General features: G+C 32.2%; 2 protein-coding genes across 2 annotated transcripts; both read left to right on the top strand.

Annotated features, from left to right (window-relative positions):
* The first annotated feature begins 4,782 nt into the window (after positions 1–4,782).
* Positions 4,783–7,708, top strand: LOC106103520. The gene is made up of 7 exons (XM_013283298.1): positions 4,783–5,257; positions 5,789–6,089; positions 6,346–6,442; positions 6,735–6,842; positions 7,178–7,285; positions 7,363–7,422; positions 7,667–7,708. The coding sequence occupies exons 1-7, from the start codon at positions 4,783–4,785 to the stop codon at positions 7,706–7,708; spliced, it is 1,191 nt and encodes a 396-aa protein (XP_013138752.1).
* Positions 7,709–13,994: 6,286 nt separating this feature from the next.
* LOC106103604 lies at positions 13,995–22,869 on the top strand. The gene is made up of 6 exons (XM_013283386.1): positions 13,995–14,032; positions 20,523–20,640; positions 20,976–21,095; positions 21,677–21,791; positions 22,115–22,286; positions 22,560–22,869. Exons 2-6 carry the CDS (start codon positions 20,581–20,583, stop codon positions 22,690–22,692), a joined length of 600 nt encoding a protein of 199 aa, XP_013138840.1. The 5' UTR covers positions 13,995–14,032; positions 20,523–20,580; the 3' UTR covers positions 22,693–22,869.
* The last annotated feature ends 1,818 nt before the right edge of the window (positions 22,870–24,687 follow it).

Raw genomic sequence — 24,687 nt, 5'->3', positions numbered from 1 at the left:
CCATCTATTATTTTCATATTTATTTTACATTAAAATTAATAACATATTGAGCTGTAATGTGTGTGTAAATATCGAACAACGCGCGAGAGAATTAATTCATACTTATTTTGTTTTTTATTTAAAAACTACACCAGTACATACCTGGTAACTTGAGGATTTAGTATTATAATTAAAACTCCAATTAGAAGGTAATTTGAAAGAGTAATTTCTACCACTAAGTAACCATTAGCGATCGTTTAATTACAGATTAGCGAAATATTATCCACAACTGCGAATTTCTCTTTAACACTTTCAATGCTACTAGCACCTTTAGGTATATTAAAGTGAACTCGCAAGGCAAAATACAGCATTGATTATATTTTTTTAAAAAGTCTCGTTTAAGATTTTTTAATTATTTTTGTAATTTACCTGTGTTGTGAAAGCTCTATAATAACTCCTTAAATATTATAAACAATTTTCTAATTCTAATTTCAAATCTAATTTTCAAAGTTCAATATCCTCGAAAATTGCAAAGTGTATCGTAATAACTAGAGATAGATTATAATAAAACAACAAGAAATATCATAAATATTTATTTCGTCTAACGGCGTGATTGCCGAAAGAAGCGCGACTTGAACTTGGATTAACTTGAAAGTACATTTGAAAGTCAAATAGCAAATTGAACAAACAAAGAACTTGTAAATTATATTAGAGTGATTACTTAAAATAGAATATTCTGCTGTACTTAAAATACTTTTACTTTCAACTTAATACTGTATTATAACTTCTCATTTACTTATATTTTAATAAAAGTGTTGTACATTTTGAAATGTTATTAAAATGAGGGTAGGTAAAAAATTGTTCCAACAAAACATTCATGTCTCAATAAACTTCACGTGCAGGCTTATTGCATATTCATTGGATTCGTTTGAGTTCACATTGTGCGGCAAATAACATTTGTTTCGATGTTTCAAATATAGATTTACTATACGATATTTCTTTTGTTATTGCGATTGTGTACAGTTTTGACAAATCGTTCTTTTGAATACTCCCCAAAGTAGTCATAAATGTTAACAGGTTTGAGGACTTACATGTAAGGATACTTATTTACGTGATAAGAAAATAAATAATATACGATGAATAGAGCTGCATATTTCCTTTACAAAATAAAATAAACATTTTATTTTTTTGCTCTACGACACGTCCGAACGCGATGATGACTGAAGACAGTATGAGTCAGGTTACCCCCACCATAACCAACTGCGTACTTTTTTGGTATACCTACTTGTTTGAAATTTATCAAATTTCTCTGACGTATATTAAATAACGTTCAAATTGTATAATATTTTACTCGACAGGTGAGTAACGATAAGATGTTTGTCAATAACTGGAGTGGCAGGTACCGTCTATATGAAATGAAGCGTGTTTTATGAATTGTTAAGTAATTTATACCAAGTGTAATAAATTTAGTAAGAAATGTATAATGTAATTCCATGAATATATTTTATGATATACCTACTTATTTTATTGCCACACTTAGAAACATCCGTGTACATAGTAAATCTATCGAGGGACATGCTAAGGTGACTTTTTAACGATTCTGAATGCTGCAGTTAGATTTGTCACATAACAATCAATAGTTTATTTATAAAGAGTGTTAGATAATAGTAAATTAAAATTTTTAAACTTTAATCCTCGACTAAGGCAAGTAATGAATATTCACTTTTTTAGAAATTCTCTAAAATTAAATAGTTTTATAGAACAAGTTAACATTTGTTATTGTCTGCTGATGCGCGTGATAGATGATTTGTAAAGTTAGACAATGCTGAGAGAAGTTCCAGCTGAAAACTTTCTTTGAGTTGAGTAATTCGTTGGATTCAAAGAATTAAAAGGCTCTATCTTGAAGGGGATTGTGTTTTTTATATCGTACTAGCTTTCGCCCGCTACTCAGTTCGCGTGGAATTAAAAAAAAAAACAAAACTGAGTAGGTTATTTGTTCTTCCAAACTATCCTCTACGTTTATGCCAAATTTCATCGAAATCCGTTCAGCAGTTTAGGTTACAAACTCTAACAAACATCCATGCATCTAAACTTTCGCATTTATAATATTAATATGGGTATAATTAGGTATAATTTTAGAACCTCTTATCAGTGACTTATCACTTAACTGTATATTTCTATAATAAATAATAGTTATATTAAATAATTTAGTACTGCACCATCCTATCCACGCGATAATTTTAGTAGAAGCAATATTCTTTTAGTTCCATTTCACAGTTTTGTTTGTAGAAAAAAATACAAAATATGTTGAAACTAGCTTTTGCCCGCGAGTCCGAGTAGTCTATGTGTTCTTCCAGACTATCCTCTACATCTATGCCGTGTTTCATCGAGATCCGGTCAGCAGTTTAGGCTACAAACTCTAACAAACATCCATCCATCTAAATTTTCGCATTTATAACATTAGTAAGAGGAAGATTAGTTTCGGTACATCAATACCGTTATTCAAGATTCTCAATCGTATATCGACTTTATCAAGATTATAAAATTAAAAAAATATTATACAGAATAAATAGTCATTTTCTAACTATTTACTATATATAATATACAAAACTGTTTAATGTCTAAGATTACATTTTTACTTCTAACATTCCAATAGTAATCTTTTCTATTTTGGGTCAAAGCTTAGATAAAGAGTCGATGACAAGGCAAAGTTACGAAAGTCTCCAGGAAAGTATTGACATGCTTTGTGAAGATCCGGACGGGATAAAAGCTTTGATCTCTATAGAATATTTTCCGGATAGATTAGAGGAAGTCGATAGCTGATTTCGAAAGCGAAATTTAGTAAACATTGCTCTGCGATATTTTCAGCTTTGAGTTATTTTGATGTTTATTTATATTAACTTATTTTAAATCTATACTATACTATTATAATAAAGCGTAAACACACACTTCTTTGTTGCCTAAGATGTCAGCAATTACAACATATTTGTAATAATTCTTTTTTTTAATAAAAAAGTCCTACACTTACGACACGCTTTAGGCTATATGTTTTCACGCCATTAAACTTAGGGGCTAAATATTTTAGATAAAAACCCTAATGTGGGAAAGAGACCATAATTTGCTGCCAACATCAAGAAAGTAAGATTGCTAAGGTTTGTCGTGTCATGTAATTTTGACATTTGACTGAAACATAATTTGACTGAATCTGAACGATGAATATAACAAATTTTAGTTAAATCAATACAAAATGTTTAAATTGTAAGAAATAATTTCGTTACATAATTTTGTATTTAAAATGTTTTAAGCAGAAGTAGAAGAAAATTTCTCTTCTCTTGCTTCAATAACCTGTAATAGTAATAAAATCGTTTTTTGCAGAAATTTTCCTCAGAAAATTATTTCTCAGAAAATATCACCTCTGAAAGCAGAGGGTGAAAGTGAAATTATATTTACGTTCGTTCGACCGAAAAGTGTTCAACAATGTTTGGGAATTCTTGCTTAAACTCTGTTGGGTAAATCAATTTTATTGAAATTAAATTTCTTTGTAATTTGAACATTGTGAAATCAAGTATCCATTTTTACTCTTTGATGTGACAATAACTTTCAAGGATGAAACATTTTTTTCATTCCCTTCATTCCCTTTGAAACAATAGAGATAGAAATATAATTTCGTGTAACTGGTTCGGCCAAAAACTTAAGAAAATTGAGTGAATATTGAAATAAATTTAAAATAGCTCACAATCTACTAGATTTCAATTCTAAGCGCGGCTTTTTAATTTAAGTCGCTGTAGTATTTAAATGTAGAGACCAGATTTATTAACTCAACAAATCAAATGTAAAAAGTAATAGATTTCTAAATTAACTAGCTTCCGCCCGCGACTCCGTCTGCGTGGTATTATTAAAAACAAAAGAAAGTAGCCCATGTGTTCTTCCAGACTATCCTCTACGTCTATGCCAAATTTCATCGAAATCCGTTCAGCCGTTTAGGCTGCAAACTCTAACAAACATCCATCCATCCATTTAAACTTTCCTATTCATAATATTAGTATGATTAATCGATTTTAATTTACATTTCAAACTATCATAAAGTGATTTTAGAAAATGTAATTGTAGCGTAAGATTTCGCTCTATAATTAACGGATAGTTAGCAGTTAGTGAAATTACCTTTTGCAATTATGTAATAATTGAACAAGTAATTATTATGAACTGACTATTCAAACTGAAATTTACCAGACCCGAACTTATTAATGTATTTTATTCTTCTATTATTTTCATATTATACATTACATGTACATTCTATTACGTAATTAATCTACAGGTAATCATGTTACAATTAGAGCGGAAATTAATATAATTATATCAATTTTCGGTATAACGAAGTTATCGGCTTTGTGTAATTTTGGAAAAACAGGTACGAATTCTAACATAGAATTGAAATAAAAATCTCAATAAAGTTAAACCGATTAGATTAACTAAATTTCAAAGTTTTTTCGAAGGGTAACCACTATATAGATATTTAATTTTAAACAAAGGTGAAATAATCCGAGAATTATTTAGTACTACCTGCTACTTTTTTTCTAACTTTTAATTTTACTGATAGATGTAAACAAAACAAAATATACGTTCTTTTTTTATATAAGTCGACAGTTTCAGTAGTTTTTATTTAATTAAAATTGAATACGACCCTGTAGAATTACTTCCGAAAGACGTATAAATTACAATTCTAACAATTTTGTCATCAAAATTACTTCAGTCTACAAAGATAACACAACTGTACTAAAGGAAAGAGTTATTTTACTATCCAAAATGTCAGCAAAGAATTTAACCGCCAGTTTCTTTAAAACGTTAAATAGTTATCTATATTTTTTTGGTGTGTCCAATCTATGGTTAGAGAATAAGAATCATTCAAAATTTATTTCATCCATTAATCGAAGGATCAGCAGAGTTATCACAATATGCTTGTATATCTTTGTTACTTCAGAGATAATAGGGTTTTTCACTCAACCAAATCTGACGGAAAAACAATCTTCAGATAGATTATTATTCGGACTATCACATCCCATTTTAATAAATTATTACACAAGCGTGGAATATCATAATGAGAAACTACAGAAGATTATCCACGCGTTAACTGTGGCTTTAAAAAATGTTTATAATGATAAAAAAGTTGAACGTCGCATGATTAGAAAATCAAAGATGTACTCAGCTGCGTATTTGTTCAGTTTTAGTACCGCTTTAATATCTTACGGGGTTGATGGTCTGATGCAAGTGTTTAAGAAAGGTAACTATTTATCTAACGTATAACGCGTTATTGTTAAAGTCTTGATAGTCTATTTTAAGCAGTTAAATTGTTAAAGGAGGTAAGCATTGTAATGATAAATCCATAGAAAAATTATTCCAACAATCTCAAAGAGTACGGGAGTTGGGTTACGAATTTTAAACATTCATTATTTTAAAAAAAAAATGTTTTTATAAACTGCTTCATTTATCAACTTTTTACTGTTCTTTGAAAGAATCATATAAAATCGACGAGCATGCATATATGTATAGGTGCTCCCGACATAATCAGCGTGTAATTAAAAAAAAATACAGCTTATGTTACTATGAGTTTTTGAGTTATTTCAATGCAACTTAGCCACTTAGCCACTAGTCACCCCTTATTAGGGTAAGCTCCAAGCACCTTGGTGGGGATGTATAGTGAGCTGGTGATGATGATGATACAAAAATCTTAGTATAGATGAATGAAGATGATGAAAACGGAAGAGGTGAGATTTCTTCAAATAGAGGCCCGTAATCAGTCTAATATTTGTAGATGGAACGTTCACTACAGTTATCACCGCATGGCCTGACGTGGATGATAGAAGTTCCTACGCCAACATCGCAAGGATAATCAGTTACCTCCTCTGGTGGTTGTTCATGACGCGAATGTCAGCGATATACGTTCTGGTAATCTGTTTAACAACCTGTCTAAGTCATCAGTACAAGAATTTGCAAAGCTACTTTTATCATCTCGTTGAAATATTTGATGAAAAAGATTTAAGTCAAGAGGAGAAGGAGAAAAAGTACGAAGATTCAGTAAAGATTGGGATAAAATTGCATTCGGATACGTTATGGTGAGTTTTAGAGTCAGTGGGGCGTCGCGGTGGCAAGCGCAAGTGATCCCCTGGCGTCCCACACAATGGCCAGGAGGGAACGAAGGGGTTTAGTGAGGTATGCCCCCCACTATGGGGGGAGAGTCCCACATAACTCACATGTTTGCCCAGAGGCATGGAGTATGCGTAACGCATTCCCCTTTGAAAAATAAGGCGAGTTTTAGAGTGGAAAGATCTTTAAGATTCTAATGAGATTTTATTACATAAATTCTTTCAGGTGTACCAGAGAAAGTGAGACTGCTTGTGCAGTAGTTTTTAGTGGACAGATATTGGTCAACATTTCTGTTCTTTGTCTTCTTATGTTGCAGATGGTGGTAAGTCCATACATTTTAAACCCTTGTTATCTGTAAAAAATAATGTAACTATTAAAATTCTATACATACCTCAGTATATCAAGGAGACTACGGAAGTCTATCTTCTTTTTGGGGGGTATCTGTCTAAAGTTATCCTTTTTTTGGGAAGACAGGGTTGGGGGTTTGGTTTTATATAGAACTTTATAAAAAATCTTGCTGGATATCTATTATGAGTTCAGGAACATTGGCCTCTAATTTTTTTACAATTATTTAATTGTCGGTCATTTAATTTGCTATCTAACGTTATAACCAGAACTCGGAGCGGACGTTAATCAATGCCCTGGCTACCATCACCACTGGAGTTACAATGCTCATCAGTACTGGATTCTTTATGTGGAGTGCTGGTGACGTCACCGTTGAGGTAAACATTAGTAATATTTTTGAATGAATAAATTGCGTATAAACAGACTGACGTCCAGACTTTAAAGGTTAGAAACCAGGGAGTCAAAGTCTTGAGATAACTATTGTTAGACCGTGGGCACACCTGAAACGAGACTATTGGATAACTGTTGAGTCTTGCTTTGATTTCTATGAGCTAATACGGAGGTGCGCACAGTACTCGATCTTTAACAGTTGAATTGGCTACGAAACAATCGACAACCGCACAACAGTTGTGCGATAGTTTAGTCGAAGGTTTGCGCCCGTAATATAGTCTTGTACTCGTGTAACCATGATTGAATTTATTCTTGTTTATAGGCATCTCATCTCAGTACGGCAATGTATAGTTCTGGCTGGGAGAACTGTCAGAAGGATTGTTCTGTAAGAATTAGACGTTTGTTAGTAATTGCGATGGCACAAAGTCAGGTAATAAGACAATTTTTAAGACCAATTGTTTGTCACTTTTTTTTAAAGTTAGCTATAAAATTAAAAACATTTTACAGCGACCAGTAACTCTGCGTAGTTTTGGAATAATAGAGCTGTCGTATCAGTCCTATGTGTCGGTAAGTTGAACTATTATTACATTTTAACTTAGTCCTACTTATATTATAAATGTGAAAGTTTATATGGTTGTTTGTTAGAGTTTGTAGCTCAAACGGCTGAACGGACCTCAATGAAATTTGGCATAGATGTAGAGGATAGTCTGGAACACATAGGCTACTCACTTTTGTTTTTTAATTCTACGTGGACGGAGTCTCAGGCGAAAACGAGTTAAATAATAATAAAATGATTCAATATTTCTTTCAGATTGTGAAATCATCATATTCAGTGTTTTCAATATTGTATTAATCTTTACATTAACTATTTGACATCGTAAATTTAATAAAGACGTTTTAAAAAGAGAACTGGTTATTAATTTTTTTTCTTATGATTTTCAAGTTAACGTTGGATACAAGTAAAAAAATTAAGTACAGTGTACGATACGTTCTATTTAGAAGAAAATTCAATCAACTTTCCATAATAGGGGTCTTTTATGAAAGCTGTCACGCGCCGATACTTTCCTAAACGACGTACTTCCCGGCAAAGGGCAGGGATCATGCCCCAATCGAGACTTAGCCTCACATAATTGCCTCAGTCGACTGTGAAAATATTAAAGCAATTTAGATAATTGCGCCATCTAGCGTAATTCTGTAAACAGCCTGGATTAGTTCTTCTAGTTGAAACCGAAACTTCCGAGTTAAATTTAAAGTGGAAGAGTTTGATAAAATTTGTTTTGCCTTGCGGTTGTTGTCCGGTGTCGTTTGTTGTTAGCCTCTATTGATTGTTCTCTACTGTTCAGTGCTTTTTTTACCTTTTTCACTATATTTTAAATCAAGGTAATTACCGAGACGACACCATATGTGTCTTTTGAAGATTTTAATGAATTGTATGTTAAGTTACTTAACCATTCCAGAAGGTTACATATTCTAGGCTATAATACGGATTTATTTATTTATTTATTAAGTGTAATTACGGATTTTTTATTCAATTCGTGGAAACGAAACATATTTTCGCATTATGTAGATATCGGATTTCGTTTTGGTAATGTTTGCGTGCTATAATAAATTTAATTACCCTATCTCCTTGGCACGCTAACTGGCCATTACGAGAACTTTAACGAATAAAGTTGGATTAGAACGAAAGCTTTTGTATCCAGTAGAGTCATCATTACTTTTAATGTATGCTTAGATAAGGTAAAGTCACAATATCTTAAAAAGGTTCTCCCTTGAAACATACCTCTTACTTCTTACTATATATATCTATATCTATATCTATATCTATATCTATACTTATATTGTAAAGAGGAAAGATTTGTATTTCTGGATTTTTGTATGTATTCAAATAACTCAAAAACTACTGGACCGATTTTTATAATTCTTGCATCATTAAAAATGTATGTTACCACTGTGTAATACAGGCCTTGTTAATTTCATGGGGACGGAGTCGCGAGCAACGGCTAGTTTGTTATAAAAGCCAAAGTTTAGACTGCTGGATGTTTGTTAGAGTCTGTAGCCTAAGCTGGTAAATGGATCTGGATGAAATTTGGCACATAGTAAAACATAATCTGGAAGAACACATACTTATTAAGGTTTTTTAATCAAATGCGGACGGAGTCGCGGGCGAAAGGATTACATTTTAAGCGCAAATCAAACTTGTTAATATTATGTTATTTTTTAATACGAAGCTGAACTGTACGTTGAAATCAATTATTGAAATTGTATGTGTTAATGTTCTACAAATAGGGTAAGAACACGAGACTTCAAAGAAAACATTTCTCATATACGAGTACACTATGTTATTACAAGTGAAAACATTTTACTGCACACTTCAGATGAAGTACACGTTTTATTACAACCTTTGTTAGATACGAATTTCCCTGAGAAATGCCCTCGCTTCTTGTGTTTTTTCAAAGTTCATACAATTTTTGTACAAACTAAATTAAAAGATAAAGAAAACTAAGTAATTATTTAATTGTTGCGTATCAAATGTTTGATATTTTAAAATGTTTCACGAATTTTATAAACTCGTCGTTACAAACAAAAAGAGGTCCCGGTACGAAAATTTGTGAGAAACTGTTCGTAATGTTATCGAGCAAATTTGTTTTAGATTATTGGATATCAGTCGTAAAGTACACTGAAATATATCATATAAAATTTGTCGATACGTAAACTTTCTCACAAATTTTCGTGTTGTACCCCATATTTAATTCCGACATCGCTAGTAGAAACTCGAAAATTCTGTATGCAATTGTATTAAAAAGTCAATACTGCCACAGCCTAGCTTCAAACGACGCTATTGCATATTCATAGAAACGGAACTAACCGAATGTTTGTTTCACAATACAGGGTGCGATTGCGTAACAAGAGACTATTTTGAAATTGAAATTTCATGCAAAAAATTACTGTCCCATTTCCATTAGAAATCTAATTATGTTGTTGATCCCATTCTTTTATTTACTGACTAGATTTACACGTGACATCGTCCACGCGAAATTATAAAAAGATATCTGTGCCAAATTTCACCTAGATGCGGAGCACAGTTTCAGGTAAACCTAAAAATCATCTATCTAATCTTTCGTATATATATTCTTTAGTATTTATTTATTTATACAAAACCAAACATTACATATAGTTAATTTTACAAATCCATTGCACATCCACTGTTTTATTTTTATTTTTTATGCCTGTATTTTGTTTAACAACGTTAATAAGACCTAAGATTGTAATTAAGCATTTAATTATTTTTATTTCATCGTCCAAATTGATTAACATTTTTAATTTAACGTACGAATTGATATGTTAATTCCAAACTGCGGCCGAACAATGAAAACTGTATGAACGTAAGTAAATAAGCTTATAAATGAAATGAGCAAAAACTTCCGACAGTTCAGAATTCAACGAGTATTTTTGAGTGAATATTAATCTCATTCTTGTCTGGTAACTATTGGGAAGGGGAAATATCCTCTTAATGTGCGTCTATTCCCCTATCAATTAAAATAGTCCCCTTCCCTTTCTTAGCAATTTTAGATAGCAGCTTGTCACTTTATAATAAAAAAAATACCAATTTAGTTTTTTTCCAACAAGTAACAGATAGAAATAAGAAATTTAATACAATCTTATTTTCTCTGTATTTAGATTTGTTCTCAAGTTTCGACGCCGTGAAAATTGGTAACAAAAAACGCCCAAAGTCTTACAAGTGGAATTGTACTAAAAATATTCTTGCAAGTGGTTTCGCTGAGGGCGTTTTTTTGTGGAAAAATTTTCCACGACAAAAAAAACTTTTCCGTGCAGTTAAAAATACGATCCTTGGTCCAAGTGCTGTAAAAATAATGGACCTTATTAATAACAACAGTGTTGTATTACAGAGCAAAAAATCTCTTAACTTTAATAATACTGTGCATCTTAGTAATATTTTAATGCGAAAGTTTCGATGCATGGATGTTAGTTTGCCGCCGAAACAGCTGAACGGATCCCGATCAAATTAGGCAATAATGTAAAGCATAGAAGAACATAGTCTACTTACTTTTGTTTTTTATTTCCACGCAGACGGTGTCGCGGGCGAAAGCTAGTTGTTAAAAAAATTAGGTACAAAGTCTTAAACGATAGTATCAAACTAAAAACATTACAATTCACCAACAAGAATTAAAAATAAATCAATATGTCGGGTAGTGGAGATAATAGCCACAAGGCCTGTAGCCTAAAGCCTTAGATAACGTAGCTATAATTCAAGACTGAACATTCAGATAAGATATCTCAAGTAATTGGGTGTCCCATTTCATTCATTCAAGAAAGGATAATCTTGTTTCTATTCACACACAGCTGATAAAAAAGCTACAAAGTACTAAAAAATAGTATAGAAAATGTTTCTAATGTTCGGTTGTTTCTAATGTTAAAAGTGATTCCGAAAAATTGTTACTTTTAAACAACCTGTTCGACTTTTCACAGCTTGGCGCACGGCTTGTACCTGCCATTTTGGACTTTTTTTATTCTTATTTTGACTTATAAACATTATTGACGTATTATTTTCCACATTAATATTGATTTACAAAATTTTATTCAGTTCCTTTTAAACCTTTCAGTGGTCCTTCGAGCCGGATGTTGTTTGAAGAGTACAAAATTGCAAGTACAATGTTAAAATTAGGTTTACACATTTTCAAACTTCTACACAAATCTCGTGCAAATGTAGCTTTAATGATGTATATAGTATATTGCTACGATTCTTGTAGTATTTAAGTTTCCAGCGCTAGTTTGTTAAATTCTACAGTTCAGCTTTGAAACTACGATGTTTGAAGTTAGAAGTGGATTTATTGTTTAGCTATTTACTTATTCCGCTTTGTTACGTACATTTGTATTTCGTTTTCGGTTGAAGACACTTAAATAATTATTTTGTCAAGATAAATAATGTTTTATTCTTATAAAAAAATAGCATAGATTGAAATGTTAAAAATACAGTATCTTTTAAAAGTATATCCATGTATTTAATGCTGGTAAAAATTTATTTGTTTCCCCCTAAACTATGCACATTCATTAACAAGCATTTTTTTAAATCTTTATATCAATTTTATTTCGACCCCCTTATTTGAATACCAATAAGCATTTTCATATAAGCATGAATTGTATAAAGTTATAATTAAACTAACTACCATTAAATTCGCACCATTATAAGAATGCTAATAACATCTAGAAATGTTCAGCTTAAAATAGTTTGAATTCCTTTGATCAACAGATCTGCTTACGTCAACAATTTATTTATAGCTATCTCATTTGCCTGATAAACGACTAATAAATATCTTGCACTGCTTCCTCTATTGTATTTAATGCTGGCTATACAATAAAATTGAACAATAGAATAGTCTTGTAGCTGGTTGTCTCTTCTATAAATGTATCACATAAACTGTAATAAAAACAATTGCTTGTGTTTTATGCATTTTTGATAACGTTCACACTTTCTTGTTTCCTAAGCCATAATGCATTTTGAATCGCTGTACCAGTAGAGGTACTTATGTAACGCTTTCAGGTGGAAAATAGAGCACAATATGTTGTTATAAAAATATTTTTGAAATTGAAATGTCACTAAATTGGTATATTTTTTAACAAAAACCAAAATTGCTGTTAGTGAGCGCTTGGTACACGTAATTGTGATAGGTTACTAAAGTTACGAGTTAAAGTTACACGAGTAAATAATTCTCAGTTACAACTACGTCCTACAAAGGAATGTCAAAATGTCATCTCGTCAGTCAAAAGTGTTGCCAACATGGGATATTGATATTTGAAAACTTATAGTTTGTCTAAATAAGATAGATTAGTTTGATAAAGGACGCATATGAAGTATCGAATTCAATTTCTATGATGGCAAATGCCATAATTAATAGATAGGTATTGTAGTGACGAAACAAATACGCATAACGAACAATTTCGATCTATCAATATTCGGTTTAAATAATTATCGAACTCGACTAAAATTATTATTTTCTTATTAACTAATTTATAGGAAAATTCTAGTATTGATTATAGTGTAGAGAATGTAGCGATGACATTTCTGTCAATTGGATAGCGAAATCCAATTCGATTACGTACGGCTGTAGTAGTAATAAACATTTATTTACTCTCATTATTTGTTATGATCATTTTTAATTTGAGAAAACAGTGTTTTTTTAAATTTATAAGTTACAACTATGCATCTATCGATTCCAACTTTTATAAGAAAAAAAATTGAAAATCGATAAGATTCATGACTGATTTTACACAACCCATCCCTACTAAATTTGAAATGAATTGTCAAACTAATCTAAATTATTTAGACACACCATAACTGTTTCGTGTTTTATCTATCATCTCAGGATACACGTTCATAAAACACGTTCAACACAAACGCGGTCACATTTTAATATACTTTTAATAACTAGTTGTTTATGGCTTCATCCGCATAAAATTATAAAAACTTTATTTTATTGTTTACATATGACAAACTCTTAATTGCAAATGTCAAAATAACAGTTACCATAATAACCTTGCTTCCTTAACGTTGGCTGCTTGTAGTTTGTGGTCCCTTTCCCAAACAAAGGGTTTTTTTAATTCTAATTTATTTACCCCCTAAGTGTGTAAGTGTGGGGCTTTTATTAAAGAAATAATTATTCAAAAATATGCTGTGATTTTTGAAATCCTACGCCACGAAGGAGTGTGTGTTTATGGTTTATTATATAAGTATAGATTACAAATCATAATAAAACCTTATTACAAATAAAACTATGGTAATTTTTATGTTTAAAATGACTTACGTTTGACCACGATTGTACCTTATGTTTCTGTGTTATTTGATTTTGTTAAAAGATTGTTTATTAATTGCTACTATTTTAAATGTAAACAATACAATGTAAATGTATTCCTGTATTAGAAACCTCTAAGATTTTATATTTAGGGTGAAACGTATAGCAGGATTGACCGCCCTTACTCTTTTCAGTTAACAACTTTCAGTCGAGAGACGGCCTTCGAGGTTGCCGCATGTCGCCGCACGGGGTGCCCTTGTCGTGAATTTTAAAAGTTTAAAATACTTCACTAACGGTACTCAGTATTTTTAAAGTGTATGAGACATTTGTTAGAGTGTAAATATTTTACAGAAGTTGTAAAAATTACGGTGAGTTTTTAAAGAGTATGCTTTTTTTGTTTTTTTTCTAGGATATTTAAATTCTACATTATTGTTATATTTTAATACTGATTCAATAGAAATAATTTATCAACTTAGAATGATAGAAAAAAACAGATTGGAATCAAACTAGAAGAAAAAATTGAAATAATCATACTTTTCATACTAATATTATAAATGCGAAAGTTTAGATGGATGGATGGATGGATGTTTATTTGAGTTTATAGTCTAAATTTCTAAACGGATGTCGATGAAATGTGGTATAGATAGAGGTCTGGAAGACCACATAGGCTACTCACTTTTATATTTTATTAATCCACGCGGACGGAGTCGCGGGCGAAAACTAGTTTCTTTATAAAAAACAGTATTTGACATGCCCCAATCAAATAGTCCCGCATAGTTCCCGCAAAGTTGCTTTCAATTTTTAATAGAATGTCAGGAAAATTGGAATTCGTTGTCACACTGCGATCGCTTCGACTAATGAATATATGCCTTTTGAATTGATTCCTCGAATGTCAATAGTTCTCTGTACAGTCGTATCTATCACTCGAATGTCAACAGTCCCCAGTATACTGTCGTATCTATTACTCCGGCAGCCGTACTATAATTGATTCGCCGGGAATGCAATCCAAGAGGTTTATTTGCTCCTATTGTTGTCACCTACAGTACAGAATGAAGGAATGTGATTTTCTATACAACGAAATTTGTTGGAGAAAAGAGGTTGAAGAAAATATTTTATACAAAATCGTCAATCAAACACTATGACTTAGGCTTGCAAAGCATCTGCAGTTCCTCTAAAATTGTAGACATCTATGGACGTAGAGTCTACGGCGTAGATGATCACTTTCGTGTTCCCGCTCATTGTTTGCTACGTTATTAGGAAAAATATTAGTGTCTTATTTTAGGGTTAAGTCCAAGATGGATAGTTTCTCATTCTAAGAAGTGGGTTTAAATATTATTATTACTTACAGTTACAATCAGATTTCTTAGATTTTCAGCTTGTTTAAAAGAAATTAAATTTATCTTTGTAATGTGTGGGTTTTCATTGTGATGGTCTCTCATTGTACAAAAAGAAATTGTACTTAAGAAACGCTGAAGGTCAAATATTTACGCTTCTTTTCATTTATTCAAGAGTGGTCCCTTCCGGATCACTTTATACATAAGTAAAGTAAGATAATGTAGCCATTTCAGATCAAGTAAAAATACTTTATGCATGGTATACGAGTATGTTTTATATGAGTTTTTAACATCATATAAAACTATAAATTTTAAATAGCTTTGTAAATGTTTTAAACTACGGCTTTTTCCAATACATCAAATTAATTACATCATTATTAATCTCTGGAATAATTAAGCTTATATTGGTGGCTTCAACGCAACATTTTCAATTTTAACGAGAATCCGTTCATTGTAAATCATAAAATTGTTTACGAATATTTCGAATAGCACGTGAAATTAATCAAATTTTCGAAATGTTGGTTATAAATCGAACAATGCATGCAACATAAAAGAGTTGAAAAGTCAATTTATATAAACCATTAAACAATGGAGTCAAAAAATTATTGCTATTACGGAACAAAACAAGGGGACGCCTCTTTGAGATATATATGTGTAAACGTTGAATTTATCGTGAATTTCTGCTGTTCCTTTAAAAAAAATGTATAATCACCCTTTTAAAGAAAATAAGAGAGAAGTTTAAGCCATTAGAATCCAAGCATAATAAAAAGTAGCTAAGATTTGTAGGATATCGTAGATGTATATTAATAAATTCTATGGTAACTATTTATATCAACCAACCCTAAGTAGGCCATCATGGTTGACCAAGGCCTAGTCATCCTGAACTGGGGTAGACTGCGAGTCCGATGGGCACATAATACTAATGACTATGTATTACTGTTCTCATGCGGCATCAACCGCATGAAATTATAAAAACTTTATTCAATTGTTTACATTTGTCAAATGTCATAATTCCCACATAAGGGTTTTTTCCCAATTTACTTACCCACTAAATTATTAGCGTAACAATATATAGCCTAAAGCGTGTCGTAAGTGTAGGGCTTTTTATTAAAGAAGGAATGATCGAAAAGTATGCTGTGAATGCTGACATCCTACGCCACGGAGAAATTGTATTTACGCTTCATTATGTTAGTCTATATAATTGTGCCGCTAACTGTATTTAACTAAAATATATAAGAACATTGCAAACATATTTATTCGAATAGTTATACGGTTCTAACTGGCATAAAGTGGAGTCGTAAATATTTTATGAAGACGAATGAAAGCCGAAAATAATTGAAAGGGTCCAATCAAGACAACATATCCCTAGAGGATAATTATCGTTTTTATTATTAGCAAACGTTAGTTGTTAATAAAACTGTGTGACTACCTATATCGTGTTTTAAAAATGTGTTGTGCTAATCTTTACTAATATAATAAAGCGTAAACACATACTACTTTGGGGCGTAAGATGTCAAATCACAGCGTATTCTTTATTACTTTTTTCTTTAAAAAAAGCCATACACTTACGACACGCTTAAGGCTACATTTTTACGCTATTAACTTAGGGGGTAAATAAATTTTAAAAAATATGGAAACGGATCATAGACTACAAGCTGCCAACATTAAGGTTGCCATGGTTTGTCATGATGACATGTCATTTTGACATTTGCAATTGATAATTTGACACATGTAAACAATGAAATAATATTTTCATAATTTCATGCGGATGAAGTCGCATGGGAATAGCTAATTGTCATAATTCAATTTAGTTTTTTTGTGATTGTTTTCAATATTAATAGTTTTATAAATGGAGTTTTGTAAACAGGCTATTCAAATTGTGATTAAATTCTCCTTTTTGCGATGGTCTTTGTTATTTAAAATGAAGTATGCTCTTAAATCCTTTCTAGAATTACTTAAATACAATTTCGAGAGTAATCTCGCCACGGTACCCTTTTATATCGTTAATTAAATTTTGAAGACGCAAATAAAATAGCGTTTAAATGCCAATTAATATCACCATTTAGTGAAACTTTAAGTATCTTTGGTACGACGGCGTTAATTTTTACGATACGTTTTGGAGATCAAAGCCCTCGAATTGTGGTTGTAAAATAAAACGGGATCTACCAATAGCTTTGATATGAAGTGTTTGTTGTATTTTTGTTGCTTTGATGTTTTAACGTACTTTAGTAATTTATATCAGGAAGTTTCGTTTCTATTTTATACAGTGACGTAATGTTTAAATTCAAAAGGCGCACAATGTGGTACTTATTTCACTTTACGTTGTAAAGAAACCTGGCATATGTGAACGCTTCCAGTAGCTGGCATGCGACTTACCCTTTAGGCAATATAGTGACTAGCTTTTGCTCACGACTCCGTTCGCTTGGAATTAAAAATAAAACAAAAGGAAGTACTCTATGCGTTCTTGATGCTATCCTCTATATCTATGCTAAATTTTATCAAGATCCGTTTAGCAGTTTAGGTTACAAACTCTAACAAACATCCATCCATCTAAACTTCCACATCAAACTAATATTATAAATGTGAAAGTTTAAAAGAATGTTTGTTAGAGTTTGTAGCCTAAACGATTGAACGGATTTCGATGAAATTTGGTACAGATGTAGAGGATAGTCTGGATGAAAGCATAGGCTACTCACTTTTGTTTTTTTTAATTCCACGTGGACGAAGTCGCGAGTGAAAGCTAGTTTATAATATTACTAAGATAGTTTTAAAAGTTCGTCGACATATACAATATAGTTTTGTATATCATATTACTTCACTTACGTTATACAGTCAATAATGAAAACCACAAGCAAACTTTTCTATAGACAAAAGGAAACCTGGCTCATAATGACGTGCAAAAATATGTCAAGAGTTATTCAGTTTTTGAATATAAAAGTGTACGTGGAAGTTTTCTGTTGAATAGCGTAATTCAAAGTTATTATAATGTTGCAATTTTGTAATTGGTTTTCAGTTTTGTATAACTTTAATAGTAATGTATATTTGTATGTAATGTACGATATAATATTCAAACTGCATAACTTGCTTATAACTTGATATCGAGTATTACAAATTAATTCGTATATTGACAGAATGCGTGACAGTTGACAGTTGCGGGCACTCTTCAACATCTTAACACGAATGGGCCGGCACGCCCGGTGTAATAACACGACCACACAGAAAACAGGCGTGAAATGGAAGCAATTGTGTTTCGTCTGATGAGTGTGGTGCCGGAAGCCTAATTTAAGTCCCTTTCTCTTTACCATCCTTTTCTTATAACCAGAGGTTGGGAAGAGGAAGTGGTTTGATGGAGGAGATGCATAGGAAGGGGAAATAACCTCAGGTGGCCGCTTGCTCGTTTGCTACCTTATGTTATAAAAAAAAAATTAGCTTTGTAATATATGCGATTTATATATTGTACTAGACGTTTCTCGCGACTTCGTCCGCGTGAAATTAAAAATATAGCCTATGTTACTCAAATTACCTTTCTAACGGTGAAAGAATTTTTAAAATCGGCCCAGTAGTTTAAGTTATATCAATACACTAGCTGTTCCCATGCGACTTCATCCGCATAAATTAAAAAAAAAATATTTTATTGTTTACAATTGTCAAATTATAAATTGCACATGTCAAAATGACATCACATGGTGTCAAACCACGGCGACCTTGCTTCCATGATGTTGGCAGCAACTTATGGTCCCTTTCCCACATTAGGATTTTTATCCAAAATAGTACCCCTAAGTTTAATGGCGTGAAAATATATAGCTGAAAGCGTGACGTAAGTGTAGGGCTTTTTATTAGAAAGAGAATTATTCAAAAATATGGTGTAATTGCTGACATCTTAGGCTACAAAGAAGTGTGTGTTTACGCTTTATTATATTAGTATAGATACAAAATTACAAATCTTTACTTTTTAGAATATTAGTACACATTGAGATTATTTGACTTTTTAACGTATAATTAGAAGACAAAATAAGCTTTTAGAAAGTAATTTTTAGGAAATACGGGAAGCGTATTCCCTTAAAATTATTTCCATTTACAAAAGTAATCAACCTTTAGTATTACCTTATAGCACTAATGAGCTATTCGGTTGTGATTTGCGCAGCAAAATATCGCAATTCGGAGGCAAAAGTTTCTCGATTAAAGTCGGAACAGACTTAATTGTGGTGATTTTGCTTCTATCGTTACAAAGCTGTATTCGAGTAGTTGTTAAGTAACTTTCGAGTTTCAATAGTAGTAAACATAAACGATTTGTTCATAAAGAGTGACTTTTTTAGTCTAATTCTTATGGAAGAATGAAATGAAAATGTTTTTTTTAGCTTCCTCCTCACGACATTGCTTAGTTCTTTTTTCATCTATTTTCTTTCATTGTTACGAAATGTCTATTCAGTTAATACCTCTGACAGTCCAGTTGAATGAGATTTATCGATAGTCATGTTTTATATCCGAAACTCTCCTACAATATTGTGATCTCTGTCTTTCTCTTTGATAAAACTGAGATGGAAACAATCTTTTGATGGTTTCAGTAAAACCCAAGGCAACATTGGCTAAATTTAGCTCATTACGTCTTTTGTTTATTTCATTTAATGATGTATTTTTTAAATTATTTATCATGATAAATTTATTCATAGCTCTCTTACGAACCTGACAGTTTAATTAACGCCAGTGACACTTGACTGCGCAGTAAATCCATTAGCAAATTGGTGAGTTCAGTTTGCGGTTTGCGTTAATAAATATTTTGTTTAGCTTACGCTCCGCCATTTAGGATATTGAAAATCTGTTCAATAGCCAGTTAGTGATAGTTAATTTAGATATTTATTTTTTAATTTACTTTTAAATAACAATACACGATGAGTAGGTGATAGATGTGATTTTAGTTTTGTTAAATTAAATTTTGTTTTAACTAGATCCAAATAAAAATCGACTTAGTTATAAATACCACAGATTATATCGGACGAAAATAGGGACTGTTGTGATTTTTCTGTCTATTATTCTTTGTTGTGATGTCAAGAAGCCGTTAGTAACGGAAGGCGAAAGACTGTGTAGAAGGCCTAAGTGGAGAGTGGATAAAAGACCGATGATGAACCTTCATTCTATCTATTAATAGTTCTTTAAGGTTAATAAATGTTAATTACAATAGTAACGTTATTTATTTATCTGCTTTCTAATAACATACAATTTAGATCTTATTTATATTATAATGCGAAAGTTAAGATGGATGGATGGATGTTTTTTAGTTTGTACCCTAAACGACTGAACGGATCTGCATTAAATTTGGAATAGATCTAGAGCATAGTCTGGAAGAACACATAGGCTACTTGCTTTTTTCTTTAACTAAACGCGGACGGATTCGCAGGCGAAAGCAAGTATGTCATAATAGAAACACGTATGCGAAGTTCCCTTTACGGGGAATTTTCTTCAATTTGTTGAATTTGTTGACCTACATCAAACAAAATATTTGTTCCTAAGATTGGTTTTCTTTCAGATGTCAAGGCACTATTGATCTGTGAGAGTTCGCAGACGAGATTTGAAATTCAATACCTATGAAGCGTAAATTATGCGTGAAGCCTTATAGCTGTGACGATATGGAGGAGCTGAATGTGGTATGACAGAAAATTCTATTTAGTTTTATGTGATTTTAAGTTTGGAGATTTATAATAGCGATAAAATTTATATGAATGGTATCAGTAAAATACAAGTTAAGATACTCACATAAGAAATAATATTTATTGGTTAAAATTAATATATTTTTAATAAGAATATGTAATGATCAAAGAACTGCAATTAGATTCGTTTTTGTTTTCTGTTGGTATATTGCTAGAATTAAGTACGATTTTAAAATAAAAATTGTGTTAAGTCAAAATAACTGTCACACAATAATATGTTAAGATCTAAGTTTTATGGTAGTTGAATTTAAAGGTAACATTTACATTTACAGACAGCTCTATCTCAAAGAAAGGAGTCGGTTGCGCCGCTCACCGGAGAAAGAAATGGAAGCGTCTTTCGCCGAGGATTTTCATATCCACTAGCAATCATTCTAAGGCTTCGGGTACTACAGGTAACAAGAAAGTACAAAAAATATGATAGTTATCTTGATGTGACTAGATAAGAGACGTTAAGAGGCTCAGAGCTCTGATCGAATCCGGTCAGCATTTCAATGCTTAAAAATTTAATATTTAATTACAACTTTATTATTTTCTATTTAATTTCTAGAGCGTCGGTGGCTCAGGGGTTTAGGCAATTGACTTGTAATCTGCAGGTCTTTGGTTCGAATCCCGCCGTGTACCAATGTGATTTTCAATTTTTCGAATTTTCATACGTACATAATTTACCCGACGTTCTTACGGTGAAGGAAAACATCGTGATGCAACCTGCACATATCGGAGAAGAAATTCTAAGATATGTGTGAAGTCAACCAACCCGCAGTGGGCCAGCGTGGTTGACTAAGGCCTAGTCACCCTAATTTAGGGTAGGCTCCGACCTCGGTGAGGACGTATAGTGAGCTGGTGATGATGATTTAATTTCTATATGTCATGTTTGTTTTTGCTTTTTTTTTATTATTTCTTGTGTTTTAGTGTTGTTATGTATTAAATGTTTTCTTTTTTTTAATATGTAACACTTATATAATTTTGTTCTCAGATAGTATGCGGCATATCAGCTATGGTGATGGGCAGCGTGGCCTTCATAGAGGAACGACAGAAGTTCAACATGGGTCTCGGTATACCAGCCGGCTGCGTTAGCGTGGTCGCCGCGGGTGAGAATTAAAAAATTAAATAAGAATTTTTGATAATTAAAAAAAAAACACTAAGCAACATTCCTTGATAATCTCCTAAAGACATTCGAACGAAGATTTTAACGCTTACAAATTGTTTTATAATTTTGATTTTCATATTTAATTTTCATACTATTAATTTGTAACAAGATTTCACTATTCGGCTTTTTAAGCTCTAGACATTTAAAAACGACGTTTTTGTAAGATTAATTATGGGAGCCTGGTGATCTATCACATAGAGTAGTTCTCTAGTTCGGACAGAGCTGCCATTAGTTGAGCAATAAAGTAGTTTTCAATTTGTATAGCGGTATCAATCCACACCTCTCGTGGCTGGAGCGCAGTATCGGGGAGTGCGGCGGGCGCGGCGCTGGGCGCGGGTGCAGCTGCAGTGCTATGGGCGGCAGCGGGCTGCCTACTGCTCGCTCTAATCGTGCAGTGCTGCAGGACTATCATTGATCCCACCGGCACTGATTACAAGTACGTTGTTATAGTATTCGTTTAAGGTTAAGAAATCTTGATAAACTATATTGCAACAATCTTAAGTTGCAATGTTTCTGTTGAAGATAGTTGATAATAATTTATGACATGTGTGATAGTTGTTTTCCCACTTTGGGGACAACAAGAGAGAGAGAAAGAGAGAGAGAGAGAGAGATTGATGATTTTAAGATTAGCAGATTTTTGTTTTGGCATTGGCATGTTTTTCAATTAATTGAAATTTCAACCTTTAATAAATGCAAAGGTATTTTTCAGTGACATATCAGCAGATGACGAAGCAAGACCTCCTTCACGAGACCTGGTAGTGATCGCATCAGTGCAAATCGCTTTAGCGCTAGTCACCCTCGTCAGCGCGGCTGTGTGTGCGCGTATCGACATAGGCGCATGACGCGAGCCCCCGCTCACTCGGCGTCGTGTGAGCGAAGCCCCAACCGGTACAGCGTCCGCTCCGCTCGTCAGTGCATCTCCGCCTAATGAAGAAAGGGAGAGAAGTGGTCGCGTAGCGTGGCTCATATAGACTGTACGTGTTGGGCTAATAATGCTATTGTAAGTCTTTCAGACTCACGTTCAGTCTCTCAAGGGACTTGTGTTTTTGAAACTAAGATATAAAATCATATCTTAAGCTCTTTCGAGCGGATAAGTTATTTTAGAGTATCTTTGTACTTCATTTTTTCTTATAGAAAAATGTAATTTAGTGTCCAAGCTTTTTTACTTTTAAGAGCATACCTAACTTATAGTGTTAATATTAAAATATGTACTAAAATAAATATATATTTTTGAAATTACAGTACCTACTAGGTTTTAGAATTCAAAGATATTGTAGTTAGTTGTAACCCATTTAAAATAAAAGTTTAATTGTAAATACACCTTGATTAAGTAAATAATATACTTGCACATATGTTTTGTTTTTAATTCATATTTTTTTCATCTAAATGACATAAGCAATCTTTTGTATATAAAACAACATGAATTTTATGAAATTTGGTATTATTTTAACGCGATCTTTTATTAAGTCACAGATTATTACTAGTTGTACAATTAATAAATTACATTTATTAAAAAATATTGTGCTTTTTACTTATTTCTTACTTTAGACTACTAGAGAAAAACTAATTTTATAAGTCCTACTAAATAAAAACAACTAATCTGGACACAAAAAACAACATGGATCCTGTAAAAAAAAGTTTGAACTATTTTTTTCTGTATAAATTATGTATACGTGGTATAAATTATATCTCAGTGTCATATTAACTAATGGATCCCTGGTGTATGCGGCGTATTACGGCGCGTTAGTGCACGCGTATGCCGCTACGAGCAAATGTGTTTTAACTACGTTTCTCAATTAAAGTGAATTATAATGAGGTGAGTTATTAAAGATTTACTGAAGATTAGTAGATACTATGACTGTATTTAATACCTTCTACGTACCAAAAAGGGAAAGTCCTTAGACTTCTTTTTTTGACCGACTTCCCAAAAGAAGGAGGTACTCAATTCGTCTGTATGATTTTTTTTTGTGTGTTACGGCATAATTCCGCCGCTAGTGGACCGATTTTGATAATTATTTTTTTATCCGAAAGGTAATGCTTGCTGGTGGGTCCCATTTTTTTGGTTAATTTTTCCAAATCTGTCCTTCATAACTCGAAAGAGTATTGTTGATTCCTTTCAACAAAATCATTATTTTTGACTTTATGATAATAAAATATGAGTCGTTAATAGTATCTATTTTTTATAGTTATCCTAAACTTTAAAAAGCAATATTTATATTGAACTAGCCTTGCCCGCGACTCCGTCCATGCGGAATTTAAAAAATAGAAGCAAGTAGACAATGCTTTACATCTATTCAAATTTCATCAAGATCCGTTCAGCCGTTTAGGCTACACACTCTAATAAACATCCATCCATCCACCTTAACTTTCGCAATCTATACTTCTGTACTAATATAAGAAAGCGTAAACACACACTTCTTTGTTGCCTAAGATGTCAGCAATCACAGCATATTTTCGAATAACCCTTTTTTAATAAAACGCCCTACACTTACGTCACGCTTTAGGCTATATATTTTTACGCCGTTAAACTTAGGGGTAAATATTTTGGATAAAAACCCTAATGTGGGAAAGAGAACATAAGTTGTTGCCAACATCAAGGAAGCAAGGTTGCCATGGTATGACATCATGTCATGTCATTTTGACATTTGCAAATTTGACAAATTTGAACAATAAAACGAAATATTTATAATTTTATGCGGATGAAGTCGCATGGGAACAGCTAGTTTATAATAATAAGTAAGAAATAAGGATACAAATCTGACGGTTTATAATTTTAGGAATATTAGATTGGCTACTTAAAAGTAAGCAAAACACAGCTCCTAATATTTAAGTTAAAG

This window comes from Papilio polytes, unplaced genomic scaffold (assembly GCF_000836215.1).
Source record: "Papilio polytes unplaced genomic scaffold, Ppol_1.0 DF823731.1, whole genome shotgun sequence".
In the NCBI taxonomy this organism is placed as follows: Eukaryota; Metazoa; Arthropoda; class Insecta; order Lepidoptera; family Papilionidae; genus Papilio; species Papilio polytes.
This window is presented reverse-complemented; position numbering and strand designations above follow the sequence as displayed.

Excerpts from the sequence above, each read along its gene's own strand:
- LOC106103520 (XM_013283298.1), top strand. The coding sequence starts at position 4,783 with ATGTCAGCAAAGAATTTAACCGCCAGTTTCTTTAAAACGTTAAATAGT. Across the intron at positions 5,258-5,788 it reads GATGCAAGTGTTTAAGAAAG|ATGGAACGTTCACTACAGTT; the intron begins GTAACTATTTAT and ends TAATATTTGTAG. Across the intron at positions 6,090-6,345 it reads TTGCATTCGGATACGTTATG|GTGTACCAGAGAAAGTGAGA; the intron begins GTGAGTTTTAGA and ends AAATTCTTTCAG.
- LOC106103604 (XM_013283386.1), top strand. The coding sequence starts at position 20,581 with ATGAAGCGTAAATTATGCGTGAAGCCTTATAGCTGTGACGATATGGAG. Across the intron at positions 20,641-20,975 it reads ATATGGAGGAGCTGAATGTG|ACAGCTCTATCTCAAAGAAA; the intron begins GTATGACAGAAA and ends TTACATTTACAG. Across the intron at positions 21,792-22,114 it reads CGTTAGCGTGGTCGCCGCGG|CGGTATCAATCCACACCTCT; the intron begins GTGAGAATTAAA and ends CAATTTGTATAG.